This window comes from Cryptomeria japonica, chromosome 4 (assembly GCF_030272615.1).
Source record: "Cryptomeria japonica chromosome 4, Sugi_1.0, whole genome shotgun sequence".
NCBI classification, from domain to species: domain Eukaryota; kingdom Viridiplantae; phylum Streptophyta; class Pinopsida; order Cupressales; family Cupressaceae; genus Cryptomeria; species Cryptomeria japonica.
This window is the reverse complement of record NC_081408.1, coordinates 309,258,470-309,285,335: the sequence shown is the minus strand read 5'-3', so window position 1 is coordinate 309,285,335 and position 26,866 is coordinate 309,258,470. Positions and strand designations below refer to the sequence as shown.

The following is a 26,866-nucleotide window of genomic DNA, read 5'->3' as shown; positions in this document are numbered from 1 at the left end:
GTCATAGACTAATAGTATTACTATTGATTGATAGTGGGGCTACTCACAGCTTCATTGATCAGGGTTTGGTAATTAGGTTGGGATTGTGGACAAAGGATTTTGAGGGATTCAATGTTATTGTGGCTGATGGGTTTATGATTTTGTGCAACAAGAGGATTTAGCATCTTGATATGATTTTAAGGAGACATAAAGTGCGGGATGATTTTCATGTGGTGAGATTGGTGAGACAAATTTGACGAAGAAAAGGACTTCTCTTGGGGTGGTTTAACACAAAACGTTTTTGACTGGCTCAAGGAGGTAACGAGCTAATGTCTTGTTTTGGTTGTTTTAGATTTTCAACTTTTATTTTGGAGTGTGATGCTTCAGGAGAGGGAACTGGAGCAATTTGAAGAAAAACAAACATCCCATTGCATTTAAGAGGAGGAAGCTCAAGGAGATAGAAAGGAGCTTCTGTATCTATGATATTGAATTGTCAGTCATAATGCATGCATTGGCCAAGTTGAGGTAGTATTTGGTTTGTGGTGAAGACAAATCATAATAGATTGAAGTTCTTCCTCAATTAGAAGGATTTGAATGATAGACAACAGAAGTGGCTAAGTTATGGGCTTACGATTTTGATATTGAGTTTGTTAAGGTGAAGAATAATGTTGTGGCTGGTGCATTATCTAGGAAGCGCTATTTGTGTTCCATGATTGATATATTTGTTGATTTGAGGGTTTCCATAATAGCTGAGTATGCTGAAAACACAATTGCTACTGACATATTGGATGGTAAACTACAAGATGACATGTACAAGGTGGCTATTGAACTCACTCTCTATAAGGATTGGGTGTATCTTGTTCCAAAATTGATCACAAAGTAGAAGATATTGAGGGCATGTCATGACACCATTAGCAAGTCATTTGGGATACTACAAGATCTACAAGCAAGTGAGCGCTTTTCATGGAAGGGACTCAGGATAGATGTGTTGAAGCATGTTAGGAGTGTTTGGCTTGTCAGCAAAAGAGACTTTTATAGTTGGACAGTTGCAGACTTTACCCATTCCAAATCAGAAATGGGAGAGCTTTTCTATGGATTTTGTCATGGGTCTTTCGTGGGTACACAGTAAGGTTTGAATTTTGGTGATTGTGGACAAATCACTAAGTATGCTCATTTTTATGCTATATCTTCAGAATTTAAGGCTCCACAAGTGGCTGATTTTTTTTTAGAGAGGTGTTTAGACCACACGGGCTGCCTACAAACATTGAGTAACAATGACAAGTTCATTAATTTGTTTTAGCAAGAGTTTTTATGGTTGATAGGGACATAGTTGACTCCAAGCCAAAGTAGCCGGATACTCCTCTATCCCTCCTTGGGCACACGTATCCCTGTATCCCAAACAGATACATATCCGATACGGCTTGGAAACACGTCAGATACTGTACCCATGTGTGCCCAAAAAACATTGATTTTTCAACCGTGCCAAATACTATGTGATTTGATTTTTTTTAATTTTTGATGTAAATCTTCCTAAATTTAATTTAAAAAAACTTCATGCAATTTTAAAAAAAAAAGATGGTATAAACAAAATCAACACCAAATGAGAAAGACAAATGAAATGTTTTCATAGTTCAGCGACCCATTTTTTTGGGTTATCTTCCAATGCAATTCTACGATTTTTGCATATTTTAAATTGTTAACTCAACTTATAATTATTTATGTAGCAATTATGTGTCTATATTGCTTTTAAAGTAATGGAAATGTCCTCTAATAGCAGAGAAATTTTTGTTAAATATATGTGTATGTGTTTTTTTATGAATGTCCTATCCAGCCGTATCCATATTGGGGGTCTTAAAAAATGGCCATATTCGTATCCGATACCGTATCCATATTTGTATGCGTATACATGTCCATGCAACTTTGCTTCAAGTACTAGTTATCACCCTCAAATAGATGGACAAATGGAGATTGTGAATAAATGGATTGAAGGTTATTTGAGGAATTATATTATAGGGCAGCAAACAACATGGATTAAGTCGCTTTATCTTGGGAAGAATTGCTACAATTCCACATATAATATGTCTACAGGTATGACTCCTGTCAAGGCACTTTATAGATATGATGCATTTTCTTTTGTGGATTTGATTATTTTGGACAATAGAGTATTAGGAGCTAGGGATTTGCTTCAACAAAGTTTGGACATTTTGAATGCACTCAAGGAGAGCCTACATGAGGCTCAAACTTAGCAAAGTATGTATGCTAACTGCCACTATTTAAAGAGGACATTTGAGGTGGGAGACATGGTATTTTCAATGTTACACTTACAACCCTATAGGCAATCTTCTTGTAAGGGGAGTGGAGTGAAAAATATTAAGCCACAATTTATTGACCTTACAAGGTCTTAAGGAGAATAGAATTTGCATACAAATTAGAACTACCAGAGAATAGTAGAATTTGTTAATGCATGGTAGCTTATGCAAGATAAGATTTTCCTAACCTTCCTTGTTCTGTTATTTATCTACATGCTTCATGTCTGATTTATATTGCATATGATTATCGGATTGTACAAACATTGCTTATCATTATGCTATCGGGCTAACAACCCGATAGCATATTAATGTCAATTGTTAATTGGCATTAGTATGCTATCGGGGTATTAACCCAATAGCATATTAAATGCTATAAGTTATCGGGTTAAATTCGCCAATACATACTTGCTATCGGATGCATAAACATTGGCACCGATTCACATCTGTTATCGGGCTTAATTATATCGAGCATATTTGTTATCAGGTTTAATGAATACACCGCTTCATTTGGCATTAACATTGGTTAACAAATGCACCGGTTGGATTATATTCATTGTGCACTTTGAATCATCGGTGTTTATATGAACCGATTCATTAAATTGATCAGTCATTATATTATGATATTACAATATGCTATCGGGGGTTTTTGAACCGATAATCAGCATTGTGTTAATGGTATAATTGTAAAGGCACCGATCAATGGGTGCATTGATCGGTCATGCCTAAAAGGCATGACCGGTCAATACACCAATTGACCGGTTGCCTAAATGATATATATGCCAATTGAATTCATTTGGAGAAGACATAGAAAATATTAAATGATCTCTCTTCTTCAAACCTGCAGATAAAAATCAGAATTATTAGACATTGACATAATTCCTCATATCCATATATAGCATTCATAGTTCATAACTTGTTCTTTAATTAAAATTGAAATAACTTTACATGGTGTCAGAGCCAAGGTAATCGAACCTAAGGCTATTCAATTTTGATAAAATTCAAGGACTAAGTTACAAACTACATCACATTTCCATAATGGCCAACGCTATCAGATTCGAAGATAGACTCGGAGGTAGCGAAGATTTTTCAGCTTGGAAGTTTAGAATCAAAATGATTTTAAGAGAAATCAAAGTTGATTCATATGTCCAAACTGAAAGTGCACAACTAGAAAATGACTCCGAGAACTATGTCCTCTACTCAGCACTTACAAGCCATGCTTCAAACAAATCTAACTCATGGGTGATCGACAGTGGTTCATCCAGACACATCACCGGTTTTAGAGAAATACTAGACTCCATGATAGAGAAAGATGATGAGGAAGTAACCATCGGAGACGATTCTTCACATCCAGTCAGAGGAATTGGAACCTGCACCATCAAACTGAAGACAGGCATGTCACTACGACTTGAAGAAGTACTATATGTTTCAGGCATCAAAAGAAATCTAATCTCCATATCAGCATTAGAAGATCAAGGATACAGAGTGACCTTCATGGAAAACAAGGTGTTGGCTTGGCCAAAGAGATCCTCCATCAAAGACGCTAAGGTCATTGGTCGAAGACAAGGCTATTTGTATGAGCTATGTACAGAGCCCAATCTAGCATTGATCCATGAAGCAACTAATGCAAATGAAGTATGGCACAGGAGATTAGGCCATCTGAATTATAGAGCTTTGTCAACCATGGGAAACCTTGTCACAGGTCTACCTAAGTTGAAGCAATATCATTCAGAGGCATGCATAGGGTGTGTCTTAGGTAAAAATACCAAAAATGCATTTAAGAATAGTACTAGGAAAACTAGCAAAGTTTTGGAGTTAATTCATTCTGATGTATGTGGACCTATGTCCGTACCCTCGCTAGGGGGATTTTGGTACTATGTAACTTTTGTTGATGACTACTCTAGGAAGACGTGGATCTACTTTCTGAAATGTAAAGAATCAGAAGAGATCCTAAGTAGGTTTAAAGAGTTTAAAACATTAACAAAAAATCTCTCTGAAAACAAAATTAAAACCTTAAGAACTAACAATGGGGGGGAATACACATCAGGACTATTTAAAGACTTTTGTAAAAATTCTGGGATTAAGAGGGAGTTGACAATACCTTATAATCCACAACAAAATGGAGTAGCTGAAAGGAAAAATAGGACCATAGTAGAAGCTACCAAAGCCATGATACTAGATCAAAATCTAAACTTGAACCTTTGGGCAGAAGCAACTAACACTATTGTGTACATACAAAATAGATGTCCTCATTCACACCTTGAAGATAAAACTCCCGAGGAAGTCTTTACCAAGACAAAACCAGATATCAGCCATCTTAGGATATTTGGGTGTCCGGTCTATATTCATGTACCTAAAGAGAAAAGACTAAAACTAGAACCCTCTGGAAAAAGGGGAATACTTGTACGATACAGTGAAACTTCTAAAGCCTACAAAATCTATGTACAAGGGCAGAGAAATATTGAACTCAGTAGGGATGTAATCTTCGAAGAAGATTTAGCTTTCAAAAGGGCCCAAAATACAATAGAACCTGAAATTCATAATCCTACTCCTAACCTAGAAGAAGAACCTACTCCTGAGCTTCAGAGGGAGTATCTTGAGGAAACTATAAGTGAAACACAAGACCCACCTACAGATAATCGCAAGAAAAGACCACTATGGGCCACCAAAACTATAGCAGAAGCTCAGAAGTTCGCTGCTCCTTCAAGAACCTTCAGGGAAAGCAAGAGGCCTAATAAATTCATCAACTATGTTGCACTTATGAATGATCTCTCTAAAGCTGAACCTAACAATGTTTCAGATGCACTCAAACATCAAGTATGGATAGATGCCATGACTGAAGAATATCAGTCCATTATGAAGAATGATGTTTGGGAGATTGTTCCTAGGCCAACCAAGAAGTCTATCGTGTCTTCTAAATGGTTGCTTAAAATCAAGCATGCTGCAGATGGCAGTATTGAAAAATACAAGGCCAGATTTGTAGCTAGAGGGTTCTCACAGAAGGAAGGAATAGATTACGAAGAAACATTTGCACCTGTTGCCAGGTACACATCAGTAAGAGCTGTCCTAGCCATTACAGCAGCAAAGGGGTGGAAGGTACATCAGATGGATGTTAAGACAACATTCCTAAATGGCGAGATCGTGGAAGAAGTCTACTTAGAGCAACCTGAAGGGTTTGAAATTCATGATGCAAAGTCTCATGTGTGTAGACTCAAGAAAGCTCTTTATGGGCTCAAACAGGCTCCTAGAGTTTGGTATGAAAGAATTGACACCTATCTCTCAAAGCTAAGTTTCTCTAAGAATGATGCAGATCCTAATCTCTACCTCAAAAGAAATAAAGGTGATATGTTAATATTAATTTTATATGTTGATGACTTATTAATTACAGGAGATGATCACCTAATAGATCAATGCAAGAAAGATCTATCCACAGAATTTGATATGAAAGACTTGGGGCTTCTTCATTACTTCCTAGGATTGGAAGTATGGCAGAATTCTGATAATATTGTACTGAACCAAGGGAAGTACACCTTGGACATATTGACAAGATTTGGAATGCTAAACTGCAGACCCATGACCTCTCCTATGGAAACCAACTTCCATAAACTTAAAGAAGCAACAACAGAATCAAGACCTACTGACCCCACTCAATACAGGCAGATGATTGGGTCCCTGATGTATCTAGTAAATACAAGGCCAGATATCTGCTATGTTGTTAATGCCTTAAGTCAGTTCATGTGTGAACCTAAGGAGATACACCTGGTTGCAGTAAAGCATATAATGAGATATCTACAAGGTACCCTAAAGCTTGGTCTTAAATATGAAAAGGTTGACATAGATCTACATGGATTTACAGATTCAGATTGGGCTTGTAGTGTGACTGACAGAAAGAGCACTTCAAGGTGCTGCTTCAGTTTAGGGTCAGCCATGATATCCTGGATCGGCAGAAAACAATCTTCAGTATCTCAGAGTTCCACAGAGGCTGAATATATTGCAGCTTCAATGGCTGCCCGAGAAGCAGTATGGCTAAGGAAATTGCTCATGGGATTATTTGGAGAACCTATGAAACCTACAGTCATTCAGTGTGATAATCAAAGCTGTATAAAACTCTCTGTAAATCCAGTATTTCATGACAGGTCCAAACATATTGAGATTCCATATCACTATGTACGAGATATGGTTGACAGGAATGTGATAAAGTTAGAATATGTGTGTACAGGATATTAGACTGTAGGTATTCTGACCAAACCACTTTCCAGAGTGAAGGTTGATCACTTCAGAAAGGGTTTAGGTATGATAGAAAGGTAATCTGCTTTGTAATCTATACTTACATATATTTAAGATGTTTAAGGTGTAAACTTCTTTGTCATGTTTGGACTATCTCTTGGCTTGTTGCCACCTGTGTTCATATCTAAGAGGTGACGATCTCTCAGATACTGAACACTTGTATGTAGACATCATAAGGTGACGATCTTATGATAGTCAAACCAGTAATCATGTTGGATCATTGGTAAGTCATGGATGTGCCATGACTATGTTGTGATACAACATTTGTACAAATGTTATTGCATTATCACAACTTGGATATGATGAAAACTTAAGCACTTCTCATATGGTTATCCTTTTATTGCGTGTTAGGCAATACTGATATCACGTGTAGGTGATATCTCAACCATTGATCATGTTGGATCTCTAGTAAGTCATGGATGTGCCATGACTATGTTGTGATAAACATTTATAAATGTTATTGCACTTATCACAACTTGGATATGATGAGAAACTAACCTTTCTCATAGACTTATCCTTAAGTATTGCGTGTTAGGCAATATTGATATCATGTGTTAGGTGATATCTTGATGAATCTTACAGATCACATGTTTTGGTGATTTCTCACATGATCAGGTGATGATTCTCTTACTTTTATCACATGTTAAAATAATACTTTATGTCACATGCTCAAGTGATGTTCTTCTATTTTGTATCATATGTCTTGATGGTACTTCTCATGTATAAATGATTTTTGCTGACTGACATTATCTTAGTTATGAAAAGGAAATGTGATGCAGGTTGCCTTATCTATCTTCCAAAGCTAAGAGGGAGTGTTAATGCATGGTAGCTTATGCAAGATAAGATCTTCCTAACCTTCCTTGTTCTGTTATTTATCTACATGCTTCATGTTTGATTTATATTGCATATGATTATTGGATTGTACAAACATTGCTTATCATTATGCTATCGGGCTAACAACCCGATAGCATATTAATGTCAATTGTTAATTGGCATTAATATGCTATCGGGGTATTAACCCAATAGCATATTAAATGCTATAAGTTATCGGGTTAAATTCGCCGATACATACTTGCTATCGGATGCATAAACATTGGCACCGATTCACATCTGTTATCGGGCTTAATTATATTGAGCATATTTGTTATCGGGTTTAATGAATACACCGCTTCATTTGGCATTAACATTGGTTAACAAATGCACCGGTTGGATTATATTCATCGTGCACTTTGAATCATCGGTGTTTATATGAACCGATTCATTAAATTGATCAGTCATTATATTATGATATTACAATATGCTATCGGGGGTTTTTGAACCGATAATCAGCATTGTGTTAATGGTATATTTGTAAAGGCACCGATCAATGGGTGCATTGATCGGTCATGCCTAAAAGGCATGACCGGTCAATACACCAATTGACCGGTTGCCTAAATGATATATATGCCAATTGAATTCATTTGGAGAAGACATAGAAAATATTAAATGATCTCTCTCCTTCAGACCTGCAGATAAAAATCAGAACTATTAGACATTGACATAATTCCTCATATCCATATATAGCATTCATAGTTCATAACTTGTTCTTTAATTAAAATTGAAATAACTTTACAGAATTCACAATGTGTTTCATGTATCATACCTTAAAAGGGTGCTCGGACAACATATTTCTCCCATTTTGGAGCTGCCATAACTTGATGACAAAAGCAATTTGATTTTGGAGCTTCATGAGTTCAAGCTATCATCCATAGTTGAAAAACTTGGTAGGCCCAAATTTTTTTAGAACTCAGGACTCGCCAGAAACTCGGCAATAACTCAACAATTTTACTGAACATTTTATGTAGATAGATGTTTAAAAATATTCTTCAAAAACACACATATTAATAAATTTGTTGAGCATATTACTAAATTTTATCATATATAAATCAAATTTAGAATTTAATACATACCATAGACCAAAAAACAAGTTCAACTTTAAATGCAACACTAGCCATGTCATATGTAGAAGTTGCCTCATGTAAAGAGGTTTTTAGCAAGTTTTGCAATGATAACATTTAAGTAGGTATACTCAAGAGTTATATCTTGATTCCCCATCACCCCCTCATTGTAATCAAGTTTTTTATTTACAGATTCCTATAAGTAATGGGGATTTGGGAGTGGAGACCCCAATGAGGTTGAGGGGTAGTGCCCCTCATGGGGGTTTGGTGGCAGCAACCCTTGTGGGGGTTTGGACTTAGGGAAGGTGAAAGGGAACTTTTTTATTTAATATTTCATTATTTTGGACTTGCAAAAAAATTATGTTATATTCAGGGGCCAAATTGAATATTAAATATTTAATTAATTTTTGGTGTTTGAATCCCAAAATGGCATTGAGATTTCTTACCTGGAGATTTATAATCTGGAGGATCAGGTGGCAGTCTACCATTAGTAATTTCTTTCATATTTTTAATAACAGCTTGCATATGGGGAGTTTCCTAAGTTATTTGGTACAAAAATAGTCAATGTTGTTTGTATGCTCTAAGGATTAATTTCTAGAGTTTATGCTCAGTTGTGAGACTGTTATTTTCCAGCAAGTTGCTTTGTATTTTGTTGTGTAATTCATGCTTATTGATTAGCTCCTGAATATAAAAAAAGATTCCAATTGATAAGGAGTAAAATTGCCAATTCTGGGTACATAGTTTGTGAAGAAATTGTCCTTGAATATACATAAAGATTCTAGTTGACAAGGAGTAAAATTGTCAATTTTGGGTACATATTTCGTGAAAAAATTGGGAAGGTAGATTGAGTCTTGGCAACATATTTGTAACATTTTCAAGTCTGAAGTATTTTTTACATAAAATTATTGTTGGGAACATTACACCTTCCTTAAGTAGATTTATAAGAATACCTTATTCTGTTGTACATGAGTCATGATTAGTTAATAGTTCACCTATGCTGTAGCTGGTAAACAGTACATTCAATTATCTGGCTCTTCATGATACTTGCTAAAAGATGTTTTGTAAACTGACTCTTTCTAGCCTCTATCCAAGAGCGTTAAATTGGCAGGCTACTAAAATATAACCTTTAGTTGATTTTAATGTGCTTTTATCAACTTTAACTTTGACATTATCTAAGAATTTTGTTTTTCTTATGCAGGAGATTGATGGTTTGAGAGTAATGGCAAGTGACTCTCTTGAAGAAAAAGAAATGCGTGATCTAGCAGTTGCAGAACTTCCAGTGATGTTAGAAGAGGAAAGAAATCTTCAGTATAAGCTGCTTCAGTGTTTGCTTCCAAAAGATGATGCAGATGGAAGAGATTGCATCCTGGAGGTCAGAGCAGGTAAGACTACCCAAGTTGATATCCATCCATGAATAGGACAAGCACATTTGTTCTGAAAAAAACAAATTTGAAGACATTCATATTGTTGTGTGTGTCACTGATTTTAGTGTTTATATTGAGCTTGTATTGAACAGGCACGGGAGGGGAGGAAGCATCATTGTTTGCTATGGATTTATTTAAAATGTGTGTATCTGCGTATGTAATATGCTATCCATTGTTTTCTGTATTCATATTCTAGGTTTACTTAATTTTTAAGCATCAGTCCATTTCTTATAGTTATTTTTTAGCACAAATAGTTCAGATGATAATGAGGTGAAGAGATACAGGTATGAACGATATGCCCAGAAAAGGCGATGGAAGTTTGAAGTTGTTGATGTGACTGAGTCAGATCTTCGAGGGTACAAGGTACAATTACTATTCAAATTTGAGTTGAATTTTTTGAGGCATGTAATCCAATACTTACCAGATAGATCTGGGATAGAAAGCAGGATTAAACTCGAAATGGGAGATATGGAAAGCTTAAGTACATTTTTTTTATGTACTATAACCATGTTCTTTAGGGTAACCAGCTTATTGTCACAGTGATAGCTTCAAAATATTTTGCTTCATTTTTCTCGTACAAAATCGCTTACACCAATTCTAGCTCAACGTTTTCTATTCAACAAACAGAGATATCTAATTTTGAGCTTTACATATATGCCTGATCAAGCCCCAGCATGGTTCAAGAAGCATGATTATACTAATTAAGAATATAAGGTTTTAACAGTCCATGAAAGTAATAGAACAAAAATTTTCTTAGATACTGTAGAAGATTTTTTGCACTGACATTTTGGATTACAATGACCCATCATCAAGATTATGCTCATCCTTGTTTGCTCCAATTAATGTTGGGTACTGAATTCTACAATTTGGAACTTAGAAATGGCTTGTATGTGTTCACTTTATACACTCATTTTGTTGTTACGGCCCAGTATGAAACTTTTACAGTTTATTGATGATTAAGAACTTGCATGGATCACTGCAAAGTTGAACCCACTTTGATTTTCTTGCAAAGTTGAACCCACTTTGATTTTCTTGTGTAATCTATGACATACCTATAAGGAAAATTGAAACTGGCATCCTATATTTACAAAGTTTATTACAAATATTGTTCACATGTTGTACTTAAAAGTTAAAAACTGCAAAAGTTTACAAGTAATTGGTGAAATAATTTCATATTGAATACTCTATATTACAGGAAGCATGTGCAGCAATATCTGGGGCTGGAGTTTATGGAAAACTCAAATTTGAAAGTGGAGTGCACCGTGTCCAGGTTTGCATGGATATATGTCTTGCCATTATGTTCGGTGAAGAATTCCTGATTTCACAGACATTGGTTTTGGTAATAACGAACTAATAATATTTGTCATGATTAATTTTGCAGCGCATTCCAGTGACAGAAAAAGCAGGTCGTATCCACACTAGTGCTGCATCTGTTGCCATTCTCCCTCAGGCTGATGATGTGCGTTTTCTATAGTGAGACTCCAATATTACTTACACTATTGCAATGATTGTACTGTTATACAAATTTCCTGGAACAAATTGCAATGTGAATGGCCTTTCTCAGAACTAAATCTTGGTTGATGAAATGCTTTGATAGCAGCTTATCAAGAATGAAGAAGCTCTTAAAAGAATTTATACCTTTTATGTTTTTTTCAAAGGAATTCAGAACTAATGTTTCCCAGTTATAAAATGATATTTTGGCAAAGAACATATCAGAACTTTCAACTTTAAGACTTTTGGCAAAGAACATATCAGAACTTTGAACTTTAAGACTTGTACCTGGGTACTTTGGTATTTTTTAATTGATGGGGCCTCTCTGACAAATAGGGGTTTGGAACGTAAATTCAATTGTAAACAAACATAAATGAATAATTGTGGTTAAAAGAATGTTGTGCTGTGGTAGGAAAGGCCACTATAAAAAATATTTATTAATACTTAGTATTTTCTAATGATCAAAAGAACGGTCAGTTGGGATTTTATAAAAGAATTAGTGTAAAGCATTGGAACTGAGAATTGGAATTCCAAACTGTAGTAATGCAACTACAATACAAATATAATAGTTGGACAAGTGAAACAAAATTAAAACAAAAATCACACAATAAAAAAGATGATTCCTTAAGGGGTAGAATAGCTTCATAGATCATCATTACTCTCCAGTAATTGAAGAAAAAATGCTGATAGTACTTTTAAAATTTCAGAACATGGTAAGCAGATTTAGCATTTAGAAATTTAAACCTTGACTTCTAAGTAGCTTTAAACAAAAGATCTAATCAAAACAACAAATCTGAGTACTCTAGAAATACATACTGCTGAAAATATGAACTGTACATACTTGCAGATCTGAACTCGCAAAGCTGCTTCAACCTTCTAGTAAAACTGAAAGAAGAATGACATTGCACTAGCTCAACATCCAAATTTGCTCTTCGTATATATTTCAGTGGTGTGCCCTAGTTCCTTTTTTAAGAACAAGAGAACATTAGGGTCTATAATGAATAAATCTTAATCTCAGTGGAGTGCCTAGGCTAGAAGAGAGGAATCTTAACTTAAAAAAACTAAAGTTTAAAAAAGAAACACTTTGTTTTAAAATAAGAACAGCAGCTAATTGACATAATCTAATCTAAAATAAGAAAAGCAAACAACATGCTTTTACAAAGAAATAAAGATATTTGCACCCAGCTAAATATAGGAAAGGCTGGAAAAAGTTGTGTGCCCTGTTAAAGGAGAACAGATGCCAAGCAACAACTACAGAAAACTAACACTCCTTCATTGAGAGGAAAGCGTTCTCCATTACACCCATTCTCTCTCCTAGTATCTCAAACTTACCTTTTGCCAATGGCTTTGCCAAAATATCCGCAACCTAGAGAATCTAAGGGAATATACTTGAGAACCACTACTCCTTTTTCAACTTATCTTTGGGAAAATGGTATCAAATGTTTATATGCTTGGAGCATTTGTGAAACACTAGATTCTTAGAGAGCATGATTCAACTTTGATAACTGTACACAACTGGTAACTCCAACATCTCATCAATAACTTTAGCTATTAATTTGCAAAGCTAGATAGTGTTGCAACTAGTAGAAGAAACTACCATGTGCTCTACCTCTGTTGAATTCAATTTCATTGTTGCTTGCTTCTTGTTGAACCAAGATATAATACCTTATCCCAAGTTGAAACAAAAATCCTAAAGTGCTCATTTTAGCACTAGCATCATGTACCTAGTTTGAATCCACAAAGCCATGCAACATCATCTCTCCATCTTCGACATGCCTCAACCCATAACAAATTGTGCCCCTAAAGTATCAGAGCATGTGCTTTGTAGCAATCTAGTGAATCTGCCTTGGCTCAACGATGAACTAGCTCATTGTATTCTTGCAAAGCAAATATCATGTTAGTTGTTCACCAAATACATGAGGGAACCTATCAATTGCCTATACACTAAAGGATCCACTAGTTTTCATTCTAAATCTATCAATCCGCCCAAATCAGGAAGAGAGTGCCAGAATTAGGTGATGGAGGATTTTCCTCCCAAGCACAAAAATCCTGCACATAGTGGTTTTAGCGCCCGACTTGGAGTCATGGCGCCAGGCAAGGGTTATGGAGGAATTTTCTCCCAAGGATAAATTCCTCCTCCATAGGAAATTTGCGCCCAAGGTAAAGCTAGGAGCACCAAATGAGAGTCAAGGAGGAAAAGCGTGAAATGTCAAAAATCCTCCATAGGGTCTAAATTGCGCCCAAGTCAGTGAATGGGTGCCAAACGTAGGTGGAGGAGGAAATTTCCTTCCAAAGACAAATTCTTCCATAGGGTTAAAACAATGCTCAAGGTCAGGGATGGAGCGCTAGGAAGTGGTGTAGAAGGAAAAATTCAAAGTTCCCAATTTTTTTTTTCCCAAGGATAAAATTGAAAACAAAATTCAAAGCAAGGAAGAAATTCAAAATTCCTCCACAAGGGGAAGAATTATGTCCAGGTGTTAGAATATTTAATCTTTACTTGGCTTAGGTTTATTTGTATTTAATTTGGGATATTCCTTTGGAATCCCTACATGTAATTTGTCCTCTTGTACATGTGTGAGTACAAGTCATTTCTTTTATTTTCCTTTATTAAGGAATTTTAGATTTCCTCCTTAAGAGGATGTGGACACATGGCACACATATTTTATGAATGGTGGCATTCATAGATTTGGGAGTTACTTTGTAACTCCCCTCCTCATCTCTATTAAAGAGATGTCTCCTTTCTTATTTCTTCTTAATGATGTTATTGAAAAGAGCTTCTCTCTCTCTCTCTCTCTCTCATTTTAGGCATTGCCTCATTCATAATATCACAAGGGGTTTTTCTTTGCTTTTCCCCTTTCAAAAGTTCTTGTGCCTCCTTCACATTTGGGTGATTGCTCCAAGGCTTCTGCATTTCTCTTGGTAACATTTACTTCATCAATAAACTTACTTAGATTTTGTTTTTCTTTCCTTGCTCTTGTATTTCCTCTCTTGAATTGGCACAGGAAAAAATTGGCCAAAAGAGAATTTTCTCTCCTGAATTCCAGAGTCAGAATGGAAAAAGTTTCTTAAAAATAGGAAAAGTGATTGATTGATCAAAAATCTCCTTTAGGACAAGATGAACTTAAAAGCACAAAAAAGTTCCTTCAAGATAAAAAATTCTCTCTACAAGAATTTTCTCTCTCCAAAAATCGAGATGACCAGGATTCCTGCCGAAGTGGATAAATTTGTCAAAATTCTTTCAAGGAAGGAAAATCTTTCAAGATGTCCTTTTGAATCCAAAATAGAAATTTTTTCACAATTAGTGAGTTGGCATCATGCAAAGAGAATATTCCACATTTATGGCACATAACTTAAGAATTTATGGAAATTTCCATTTTTGAACTCAATGTTGGTGATGGGGCCTGTTTGCATGGCAAGTTGTCAAGAGAAACATGACACATTTTGAATGCAACTGCCAATTTTAAACTTTCACCAACTGAGCAACTTGGTAAGGAAATTTTATTTAAACAATAGATTGGAATTCATTTGTCATGTAGGTTTTTGGAGAAATTTGAAGTTAGAGAGAGGTGGAGAATAATCAGAAGCGAAGAATTTATTTATTTCTAAGAAGTTGTTCGCGGAGGTTCTATTTTATTCCAAATTTGGAATTTACACGTTGGAATTCCTTCATCAATTTATTAAATTCCTTATGATGATTTTAATGTTAATTTATGTTGTTTTGTAGGAATGGCAGAATCCAACAAGGTTGCAAGCACTTCTCGGCAGCAATAGATCAATAATGAAATGAAAGGATTCCTTCTAGAGTCCAAGATTATTTCAAAGTAGAAGGATATTAGTGACACCAACTTAGGAACTTTCCAGCAGGAAGCATTCCGGAATAGAATTTTTGGAACAGCTAGATGTGCTTCGTTAGCCATTGCTATCAAATTTGTCAAGAGCGGAATTGTCTCAACTGTCAGCTTCCCTCTAGCCATTCGATGCCCAGAGCTGATTTTGGAGTGTGCAAAGCATTTTAATCCTTAAAGAAGAGCAATTTCGGCATTAGATGGAAAGCTTCTAGCTAACCTGACAGCTAAAGCTATTGAGCAGACATTCGGGATTCCAACATACCAATCCATGACTAACCGAACCAAGGATAGAGCTGCGATGATATATGATGCTGGTGTGGAAAAATGTGTTGAAATAATCAACAAAGTCTGGATGCAAAAGTCAAGGCCACATATTTTTCCAAGATGCCCAAACTAATCACCAGTTTTGACTTCAAGTGGGAGTATGCTGACCTCATGATGATGTTAAGTAGGATTATGGGATGTCCACATGCCTTCATGTTCAGAACATGGATGTTTTTTTTCATCAGTGAAGTAATGGAAGGCAATGGGATAGTAGATTGGGCAAGATTGATCAGCCACTACTTGCATGAGCAACTGAAGAATTTAAAGCAGAAGTGTACCCAATCTTTTTACATGAGTTCATATGTCATCTATCCGTTGGCAAGAATGGACAAATTCAATGGCTTGCCAAGAAAGAGACCCATGGGATGTGGACTAGGTCAATTGAAGGTTCACTAATGTTATCCACAATTACACCTGTACAACATTGCATCTTTCAAGTTAGTTAGTGACACCCTCACCATGCATTTAACCAGATTATTACTAGATGAACCTGTTGACGTGTATTTTGTACACTATCAAACACAGAATAAAATACCCAAGGGTACCTTATCCTCTCTTGAATAAAGCCTCTGATTGCTGAAGATGTCGCGAAAAAGGATCAATCAGGATGACTCCAAGGTTCTTCGATGTAGGATCTCTACGTGTGGATAAGCTCTCTGTGGTATGATGTGATTTGCTGGAATCACAAGGGGACTCACACTTGATGATTGAACTTCTGATTTGCTTTGAATATTGTTGGAACACAGGCTCTTACTAGCTTTGACTTGAAAAAAGGAAAAAAGATGAGGGCGAGGAAAAGATCTAATCCTAACACTAAGAATGTAAGAGCAATGAATGATCTTTGATGAAATTCTAACTAAGTCTTGTTTTGACATCCCAGGACCATCTCCACAAGGTTAGTGCGATCTTCGAAGGAAAGCTTTATGATGTTCAAATCATCACTGCAGGCATAGACACCATCAGGTTGATGCATATCAATGAAGAAGCGACAATTGAAGTTAAGCTTAAGCTGAATGATTCCAGTTGACTACGCAAGGCAAGTCTGCAATCAACAAACTGCTAGTAGTATGGATATACGAATTTCACCATCAATCAAGCACATTTCTTCCACTCATCTAATAACATGAAATCAAATATGAGAAGTATAAAGACCATGCAAATTGTCGAATCGACCCATAAATTTCACCATTTCTTCAATGAAGTTACAAGTCTTTTACAACAACATCTTGGCAACAATCTTTGCCTTCTCTCTCTACTCTACTTTAATTGCTATTCTATCAACTAGCTAATCACCTTCTAACTACTCTCTATCTATCTTCTAACTGCTTCCAACTATATCTCTTATCTATTTCTCTCCTTTACAAAATGAAGAGTCGGGGTTTATATAGTGCCCATAATACAATTCGATGGCTGAGATCAATTTGAGATCAATGGCCAAGATTTTACAATGAAAACCCTAATTAGGGTTTGTTACAACCATTACATAACATTTAATGCTCGACCAATGATAAAATTGTATTGCTTGGACACATGTCCTCTTTGGAAAAATCGACCAATGGATAGCCGAGGTAGGTACATCGAAGTTTGTGCCACCTTCCATGAGTTAGGTACATTGAATCTGGACATGCTGAGGTGGACCACACTGACTGGAGAAGTGATGACTAGGATGCCACCTCGTCTGACACTTGTAGCTTGGTAGATATTCAATTTGATGTTGTTGAGAAGCTATCTTTAATTAACTCTTCTGAAATTATCTGCTTCTTCAACGAACCCTTTGCTCTGACTTCTTTTGTCTCTGATTTGCAGGATGATGATGTACCTCGCCTTGGAATGCTGGATTGGAAGAGGTCACCCTTGATGATGTTAGTCCGAAAAAGGCCGTCCTTGTCGATGGTTGACTGGAGGAGGTCGCCCTTGTCCTTGCTTGATTGTCCTTGATGAGAACCTGCCGACTTGTAGATCCTCCGGGCTTTGGAGTCGCCATCTTGATACCTACACAACATTTCAAAATTAGTAATATATCTTGAAGTGTAGAAATTAGGATTCAAAAGGAAGATTTAAGATTTTAATTAGGAAACTTCATGATAAATCTTGAGTTATCATTTCCTAATTAACCATGTAATTTTCAAAAACTTGAAGTTCAAAATTCAAAATCTCAACATTGGGACTAGGATGATCTCGCCATACCTCCACTTGAGAATTAATTCTAAAAAATGATGCAAAAATAAGGTGAATTTTGGCTAGGCGAAATGTAGATTGAAGTCCGTCCTTTAGCAAAATGCGCCTCCTTTAATCTTCTCAAGCATCAATTCCACCACCTTTAGTCTTCAACACTTAAGATAATTCGCTCCAAATAGGCTAGCTTTCGCACCTCCTTCCTTGCTCCTCAAATCGCACTTGAAATAATGAATGAATGATTAAAATTGCTCAAAATACCCCCCATTATATAGGGCGCTCACCATTTCATCTCCTCATAGGCCGACTTGGCAAAATAGGCCAAAAAATAAATAAATTTGCAAAAACAAGAGGCCGACCTAATAAAATAATAAAACATGATACCTCAAGCGCCCCATTTTCAATTTTAATTTAATAAAAATTAATTTTAAATGCCTTAATAATAAAAAAATCGATTTTTTGAGGCTGAAAATTAATTTATTAAATGCCATGCGCCTTTATTAAATGCCAATTTAATTTAAATTTTTTCAAATATTTTGAAATTGGTGATTTTGGCATTTCATGCGATTTGGAGGATAGTAATGTTGGGATATGGCAAAAAAATAAAGAATGCACATGTTAAGCGCTCTGGTCCCTTGGAGAGGGACAGCAGCACTTTTTCATTTTTAGGCTAGGATTCTCAATTTTTTAAAGTCAAACCTTTGTTCACCATGCTTTAGAAGTTCTTTCCTATCTCACACAACTTTGCCTTAGCATAATCTCGGAGGGAATTAGTTGTTTTCATAAAAAGTGCTCTGGTCCTTCAGTGAGGGATGGGAGCACTTTTGAGTCCATGTGCAAATTCTTGATCACATTAATCTTCAATTTACCCTCAAGGCGTAGAATATCACATTTCACTCCATCTTGAGCCTTGGTAATAAAAATATCCTTTCAAAATGCAAGGTAAAAGGTCATATTTGGAAAAAGTGGCACGGTCCTTCAGTGAGGGATGGGAGCACTTTTGCCAGTTGTCGTCAAAATTTGCAACTCTCGCATCTCAATTCAACTTCAAGGCATTTTAAACAGTTTTTCAAACTTGCGCCTTGGTCTCAATTTGTCCAAAATTGGTGAGAAAGGGAAGATAACACATTAAGTGGCATGGTCCTTCAGTGAGGGACAGGAGCACTTTGAAAAAGTGGCATGGTCCTTCAGTGAGGGACGAGACCACTTTTGCAATTACAAGCTTATCTGTCCTTTGCTAGCCTTTGAAATTATCTTCAATGGATGAATCTTGCCTTCTCTCATTCATTTCAATCACGCAACTTGCCTTGCCTTTGCAAGAAATTTGTATTTTTAGAAAAGTGGGATGGTCCTTCAGTGAGGGACGGGAGCACTTTGTCTTGGTCCCTTGGTGAGGGACGGGAGCACTTTTTGTCATTTTGGCATACTCTTTGCTCTTTAAACCTCTCAATTGCGTCCAAGGCATAAAACATCATTCGTCTTTCCCATCCAAGTCAAGTTTTATCATGAAATATCAAACAGTGAAGAGAAATTTGAAAAAGTGGCACGGTCCTTCAGTGAGGGACGGGAGCACTTTTTGTCATTTGGGTTGATTTTCTCCTTTGTAGACTACTTAAATTATATTCAATGGACAAAACATGCTTCCCTTAACCTCTTCAAATCATAAAATACCTTAACCTTGCAAAGATAGTGCAATTTTGAAAAAAGTGGCACGGTCCTTTAGTGAGGGATGGGAGCACTTTTTGCGTTCTAAGCCAAATTTTCTCACTTTCCTTCTTGAAATTCCTTTGCTAGGGAAGATTTCATCTTACTTGATGCTATGAATAGAAGTTAATGTCCAATAAAGGTCTAAGATTGTGCATATAAAGAAAAGTGCTCTGGTCCTTCAATGAGGGATGGGAGCACTTTTTGACCTTCTAGGCCAAAACTTCATCATTTCATCGTTTTCGATCAAGTCTAGATGCTTTATCATGTTCATTTCGTCCTCCACCATGCCTTTGATGTCTCAATTTAACCAAACAAGGTCAGGAATGGCTCCAATAAGTCTTTTCGCCTTTGTCCTTCAGTGAGGGACGGGAGCACTTTGCCTTGGTCCCTTGGAGAGGGACGGGAGCACTTTTGATGATTCAAACAAAATCTTTCACCTTTCCAAGCTAAAACCTCTTCAGGCAGGTGGAGAAAATCACTTGTTTTCCATTCATATCCAACACTTAGCCTATTTTCACTGCGAGATGAGGGAATTCAAAATTTCGCCCTGGTCCCTTGGTGAGGGACGGGAGCACTTTTTCCTTTAACCTTCAAAATTCACCATTTTTTGTGCCTTCAAAATCTTCAGAAGTATCTAGTCATGTCCAATTATCATTCCGGAAGATCCTGCACAAAACAAAATAGAAAAGTTAGTGACAAATATGCATAAAATAACATTTGTGCTCTAGTCCCTTGGAGAGGGACGGGAGCACTTTTGTCCTTTCTGGCTAAAATATTCAAAATTTAGGTCTCCAATCATTTCACAAGGCAGAGTTAGGTCATCTTCAAGGCTAGGAATTAGTTGGCAAGCCCTCGCAAAATATGAAATTGCACTTAGAATGAAATTCGCCCTGGTCCCTTGGAGAGGGACAGGAGCACTTTTGCTGTTTCAGGTATCATCTTGCCTCCGAAAAATGATCAAAATTTACCTAGGCAAGAATACACAATTTCATCTTCAAAATGCTAGCTAACACTTAGACAAAATTTGAATTTTCCCTCAAAAAACCCTAACTAGACCTAACTTGAGACATATCTGACTTCCTGACAGAGTTATCTTACTTCAATAATCAACCCTCGGAAGGACGCTTAATAACTTTCAAAATTTGACTGGACTCAGCTTGAAAAATATATAAAAGAAACCCTTAAGGTTTAGCCTTAGCCCAGACAACTCACTCACTCACTCAAAACCCTAAAAGCAGGAGAAGAACAGGCAAAACAAAAGCGAACAAGAGGGGGTCCCCATTTAAATGGGGCGATGTGTGAAAACGTCACAACAGAACCCCACACAAGGTTGTTGTAGGCAACCAAAACGTTGATACAGAAATACGGAGCCTGGTATATTCAATTTCCAAAGTTTACCTACTTTTGGGTCCAAGGGTTTTCTTTTCAGCCGCATAAGCTACCGAGGTATCCAACGAACAAAATGGTGCTGTTGGAGCTCACCAGACAATTGACCGCCTGCGACAAAATTTAGAAGTTGTCTGTTGAATTTCTTGTTGTCGTAGGTGATTATATAGAAATGTGTCCAACATTGGCAGTAGCTAAGAATTCCATAGATGAATTGGCATTTTATCACCCGACACCCCATACAACCAGATACTACTTTGATTCATACAACAAAATAAGGATGGTTGTTTGAGTGAAGTTCAAGCACAAATTCCACCTGGAGGACTCCTGGGCTAATGCTAGGGATGATCTTGAAATCAGAAAGAGGATGTTCTTCAGGTTGCCCCTTGACATGATCAAACTTTGTGAAGTAATTCAGCTTTCGAATCAGATCAAGGGGGATGGGAATGTAGTTCAACGAGAATTTGAAAATTTGAAGGATAGGCCTATTCAGCCTCTAGATTGGTTGGAACAAGAAGTTAATGATCTGGATGTTTTAACTAGACCAGTCCTAAAATTCATCAAGCATTGGGTTGATCAACACATCACGAGGATGAAGGCAGGAAATATTCGCTTATGTTACCAATTGATGGGAAACCTTGATTCCCATAGAGAAGCCACAAAGGGGTCATCACAAGCCCAAGCTGAAGAATTCTGTAGGAAGGAGATGGGCAAAGTATAGAGAAGAATGTATTAGAATATTTAATTCAATGTTAGTCACCTATTTTTAGTTCCTTGTTTAATGGTCATTTACTTTTTTTATGTAATTAGCTTTTAAGCTTAATTTAGCTTTTACGCTTAATTTAGCGTTTAGCTCTTTAGTCTTTTACCTTAACGTTTTGTTCTATTTATAGAACATTGTCTTGCAGACTCTTTATATACGTTTTGTTGAGATGCAGCAAAGCGCGTGCTTAGATATGTGAAGGGCACTCCTGATTTTGGCATTCTGTATAGCAGAAGCAAAGATCCTAGGCTGGTTGGTTTCACAGACTCAGATTGGGCAGGTTGTGTTGATGACAGAAAGTCAACTTCTGGGTATGTTTTCAGCTTGGGTACAGGTGTAGTCACTTGGACCAGCAAGAAGCAACAGGCAATAGCTCTTTCCTCGACCGAAGCAGAGTATCGGGGAACTGTTAAGGCAACATGTGAGGCAATTTGGCTACGTAGGATGCTTCCAGACATGCAAATGTCTCAACCAGGACCTACTCCCTTGTTTTATGATAATCAAGGGGTTTTGAAATTAGCCAAAAATCTAGTCTTCCATGAGCGGACAAAGCATGTGGAGCTTCATTGTCATTTCATCCGCCAGCATGTTGAAGATGGATCAATGATATTGCAGTACATTCCTATGGAAGATCAGACTGCAGACATCCTCACCAAGTCCTTGAGCCCGACAAAGTTTCTCAAGTTTAGAGGGCAACTTGGTGTGATAGATAGCATGACCATTAAGGGAGGGTATTAGAATATTTAATTCTACGTTAGTCACCTATTTTTAGTTCTTTGTTTAATGGTCATTTACTTTTTTAATGTAATTAGCTTTTAAGCTTAATTTAGCTTTTACGCTTAAATTAGCGTTTAGCTCTTTAGTCTTTTACTTTAAGGTTTTGTTCTATTTATAGAACATCGTCTTGTAGACTCTTTATATACGTGTGTATATCGTTCAATCTAATTATCCGATTATTGAATCATTCATTCAATTATTTTTCAGAATGCTCCTAAGAAGGCTCGAACGAAGAAGAAAAAAGAAGCCTAGCTAGAAGAGCCTCGACAGAAAAGGCCAAGTGTGGAGGAGGCACAATCGCTAGCTAGTTCCTCCAATCTGCAAGAAGTTGAAATTTTCACACATGAAGTCCCAAGGAATCAGCCACAAGACAATGTTCCTGATAATGTGAAAGCACAATACATGCTTAACATCAGTGCATCTCATAGAACGGTTCAGCTGGAAATCCAAAGACAGGAATTGCAACCGAGTCCAAAGCAGCAAGAGCAGGATGGTTTCATAGAAACAATTCTGGAAGACTTGGAGGAAGTTTCATAGGAATAGGTGCACATGGAAGTTTAGGATAAGCCAGCAATCGCTCCAAACTGGTTGAATGAAAGGATGAGAAGAGAGTCAGAAGAAGAAATGGATCTTGTGCAGAAATTGAAAAAACTTAAAAGCAAAATGGACAAACCAGCAGAGAAGACGACAGTTGGGAAGTTTTCAAAGATTACAAGGGACGAGTCAGGATCCAGAAAATTGCATTTGGCTGAACCTAGAGTAGATAAAGATAGAAGTGAAATCACGCCCGATGAGTATGTAATCAAAGAAGTCAATTTAGGGTGTGCTTCCATAGCACAGGTGGTGGAAGATTTTGATGAATCTTCCTTTGCAATGAAGGAGAAAATGAAAAGGATGAAGGAAAAGAATAAGAGGTTGAAAAGTGAAAATAGGGCCTTGTGTGAATAGGTGCAGTGTGTTAAACATCCACTAAGAGAGGAAGATCTATTCTTTGTACGCCCCTCCTCTCTTCCTAAGGAATCTATTAATGGTGCTGAAGAAGTCAGGAAAAGAGCTCAATGCTCTAAGGAGTGGGTAGAAGAGGTTTTCACTTCAGCCAAGAAATTCATTGAAGGCCCAACTCGCCTTCACTGTAGAATTCTTTCTATTTGAACATGTTGGAGAATGCGGATAGTTCATGCAAGGATGTGCACATTTACCAAGGCTTGACTATTCCGCGACTTAGAGCAATAATGAGAATTCCTAGGCAAACATTGATTGATGGGAAGGTTGTTTAGGTGAATGAAATTTGACTTCTCGCGGTGGTTTTATGCCGTTTGCACTGGAAAGGAATCTTTTGAAAGATTCAGCAAGGAGTCTACATCTTTGAAGGACTCAATCAGGAAGATACAAGGAGAAGTCCTCAATGCAGTTGAAACATTATTTGCCAGAAGGTTGATTGAGTAGGAGTTGATAGTTGATTTCTTGAAGGACAAGTTACATGAATATTTCTTTGTGGAATCATTTTTCAAGGCACATTTGGAAATTGTTTCGTTATTCTCCAGCACGGTGCGAAAGACTTAGAAGGTAGCAGCGGATTGGGAGAAGTTTTTCTCCTAGTGCAAAGAGGATATTTCCTTGCTGCGGTTCAAGATGGAGAATCTGCAAAGTGTCTCCATAGGAGAATTAGAGGCTGTCATTACGAGATCCATTGCAATTGCCATTAATGAGCGAGATAATGGTCAACCAATTATGGAAGAGAATCTTTTGACCGCATGAGGTAGTGGTGCATTCATTGCTAGAATATTTGACCAAGTGGCGGTAGAATGTATGGCAGCCATCATACTTAATGAGATAGTGGAGAATCTTTTGCATGCAACCGTTTTTGGAGGTGATGGTGCATTTATTGCTTAATGGTCAGTTTTTAGCATGATGGAGCATTTATTACATATTGGGCGAATTTGAAAGAAGTGGTGCATTTAATGCACAATGGACGCCATTCTTGGCAGAAAGGAATTTATTGATAGTGGACATAATGGGTCATTAATGTTTATTCCCACCTTGTTGCATCATGCATGTGGAATCTTTTGGTTAAACCCTAATTAGGGTTTGCATGTAATTAAGGTTGGAGGCCTATAGAAGGAGGTGACCCCTTCATTTGTAAACAAAGGAGATTGTGTGAAATTGTTGCGATAAGCTATTGAAGTAATAAACTGTGATACATTGATCTCTGATGGTCTACACTTGTGTTATTTCTTAGTTTGCATGGTTTCACTTTTCTCACTTAGCATAGATTTATTTCTCGTTCTTAGGCGAACAAAGTTGATTGTAGTGTTCTAAGGAGAAGATTGTATGCTCATACCTTTTGTTGGTAGATGATTTTTTTGACTTGTGGCTAGGGTTTTATAGAAAACCCTTTGTTTATTGCTGCTTTTGAAAATCAGATACCAGATTCCTTTTGGGTTTTTTATTCTCTTTTTTGGGTCTGTTGGATTTTTCTGGGTGAGCCATAATTTTTTTCTCGAATTCCGTGCTAGCCATACGTATTTTTTGAAGTCTGTACCTTATTTTGCCTTTATTTTAGACTCATGCCCTTAAAAATTTCTCATTTTATGTGCATTGGGAAGCGTGCACAATGGCGTCGTTGACCAACTTGATGTTGGAAGAAAGTCAACGATTCAATGGCAAAAATTAAACACTTGGAAGTAGCGCATGCTGACTATATTTGAATATCGCCGCCTAGATGATCTAGTTTTGGGAAAATAATCTCGTCCTTCCGCAACCGAAGTAGATCAGGACAAATTTGATGACCGCAATAGGGAAGCTGTTATGCTTCTCAAGCTCTCTATCATAGATGACCAGTTACCTCAGATTCCTTCTGGCAAGTCGGCCTTAGAAATTTGGAAGCATCTGAAGGAGTTGCATGAGACATCTGACAAAAGTCGAGCTTTCTTAAAGAACCAGTTGTTCTCCATCATGATGGATGAACGCATGTCCTTACAGGAGCATCTCACAAAGATTAAGGACATTCGAGATCAACTTGAAGCTATTGGTCAAAAAATGGAGGAAGAGGATATGGTAGTCATAACCTTGAAGAGTCTGCCAAAATCCTACGAGCACTTAATAGAGACTCTCAACATTACATCTATGAATGTTGATTTGAAATTTCCGGAGTTGTGCACCAAACGTCTGTAGTAGGATCGTTGGAAACAACAGTTTGGTAGCGGTGCCACTTCATCCTCCTCAGAACAAGGCTTGACAGCCAAATCCTTTCACAAGGATAAAGGCAAAGCTCAGTCATCTCATCATCTTAGCAAAAGGGCTCTAATCAGTCACAGGAAGGTTCGAAGAAGAAGGTTCAATGCAAGTATTGTCACAAATATGGCCATATGATCAAGGATTGTCGCAATCGGATAACTTTCGAACAACGGAAGCAGGGGGGATCTCAGCCTAAAGCTAATGTTGTTGAGCACACAGAGCAGAAAGAGTCTGCCTTTACACCTTCATGGCTAAAAGACCTGTAGACCACGTGAAATCTTCTGCTTGGTATATAGATTTTGGTGCTTCTCGGCATTTCACTCACAAGCGTGATTGGTTTATAGAATTCACTCCGTATACCGATTCAGTTATTTTTGGAGGAGGTGAAGAGTATATTGTTGTCGGCAAGGGCAACGTTCAGATACAGTCCGGTGGGAGGAATCTCATATTCATCAATGTATACTACGTTCCTGGCATGGAACTAAATCTTCTCTCTTTGAGTCAGATTATGCGGCATTCTCCTCAGCTTGATGTCATCTTCAGTGCACATAAGTGTTTGATTGTTGATCGTGCGACACGCACTATGTTGGCTTGATGATGATTGTAATGGATGATTTCATGTGTTGTCATTGATGGAACATGTATACACACACACACATGTTCTCATTGTCATCTTTGTTAAGACAAACCGGTATTACTTCTAAAGTTACTTGTATTGCAACTGGTATTGATGTTTAGTTTATGATGGTTTCAAAGGGTGTCTAACTGGTATATATAGACAACCGGTACATGCAGAAATGACTTGACACCAACTTGGAGTTTTAGTGGAAACCATCAAAGAAGCAAATGGAGGAGAATTGATTTATATGTTGATAGTGGTCAACTCCTAACCGGTATCCATGTTCCAACCGGTATTCATTGATTGTGTGATGAGTTATCATCGGTCGTGATGAGCTACCCCTAATTGACAAATTTAGTGGCAATTTGTGATGAGTTATGTTTGATTGTCCAGATACATTGCACCTAGGAAATTGTGATATGATTTCTAAGCCTACGTGAAATCTAAATGTCTATATAATGACATTATGCTGAACTGTTTTGAGACATGGTATGATGCAATATAGAAGTGCTAACTGCTAAGTTATTGAAGGCATTGCAAAATATGTTGGTGATGAAGTTGGTGATACAGTTTTGAGCGAGCAGAAGAGGATCTATTCAAGCAAGT

At 37.1% G+C, this 26,866-nt stretch overlaps 1 protein-coding gene across 7 annotated transcripts in view; it reads left to right on the top strand.

Annotated features, from left to right (window-relative positions):
- The window catches only part of LOC131054237 (peptide chain release factor 1, mitochondrial), a 150,660-nt gene that overhangs the window by 64,692 nt on the left and 59,102 nt on the right, over positions 1-26,866 (top strand). For all 7 annotated transcript variants that reach the window (XM_057988706.2, XM_057988697.2, XM_057988725.2 and 4 more), the window contains 5 exons: positions 9,708-9,891; positions 10,026-10,074; positions 10,218-10,296; positions 11,129-11,203; positions 11,315-11,392. In XM_057988706.2, coding sequence (XP_057844689.2) covers positions 9,708-9,891; positions 10,026-10,074; positions 10,218-10,296; positions 11,129-11,203; positions 11,315-11,392 — 465 coding nt within the window. The remainder of the gene's footprint in view (positions 1-9,707; positions 9,892-10,025; positions 10,075-10,217; positions 10,297-11,128; positions 11,204-11,314; positions 11,393-26,866) is intronic.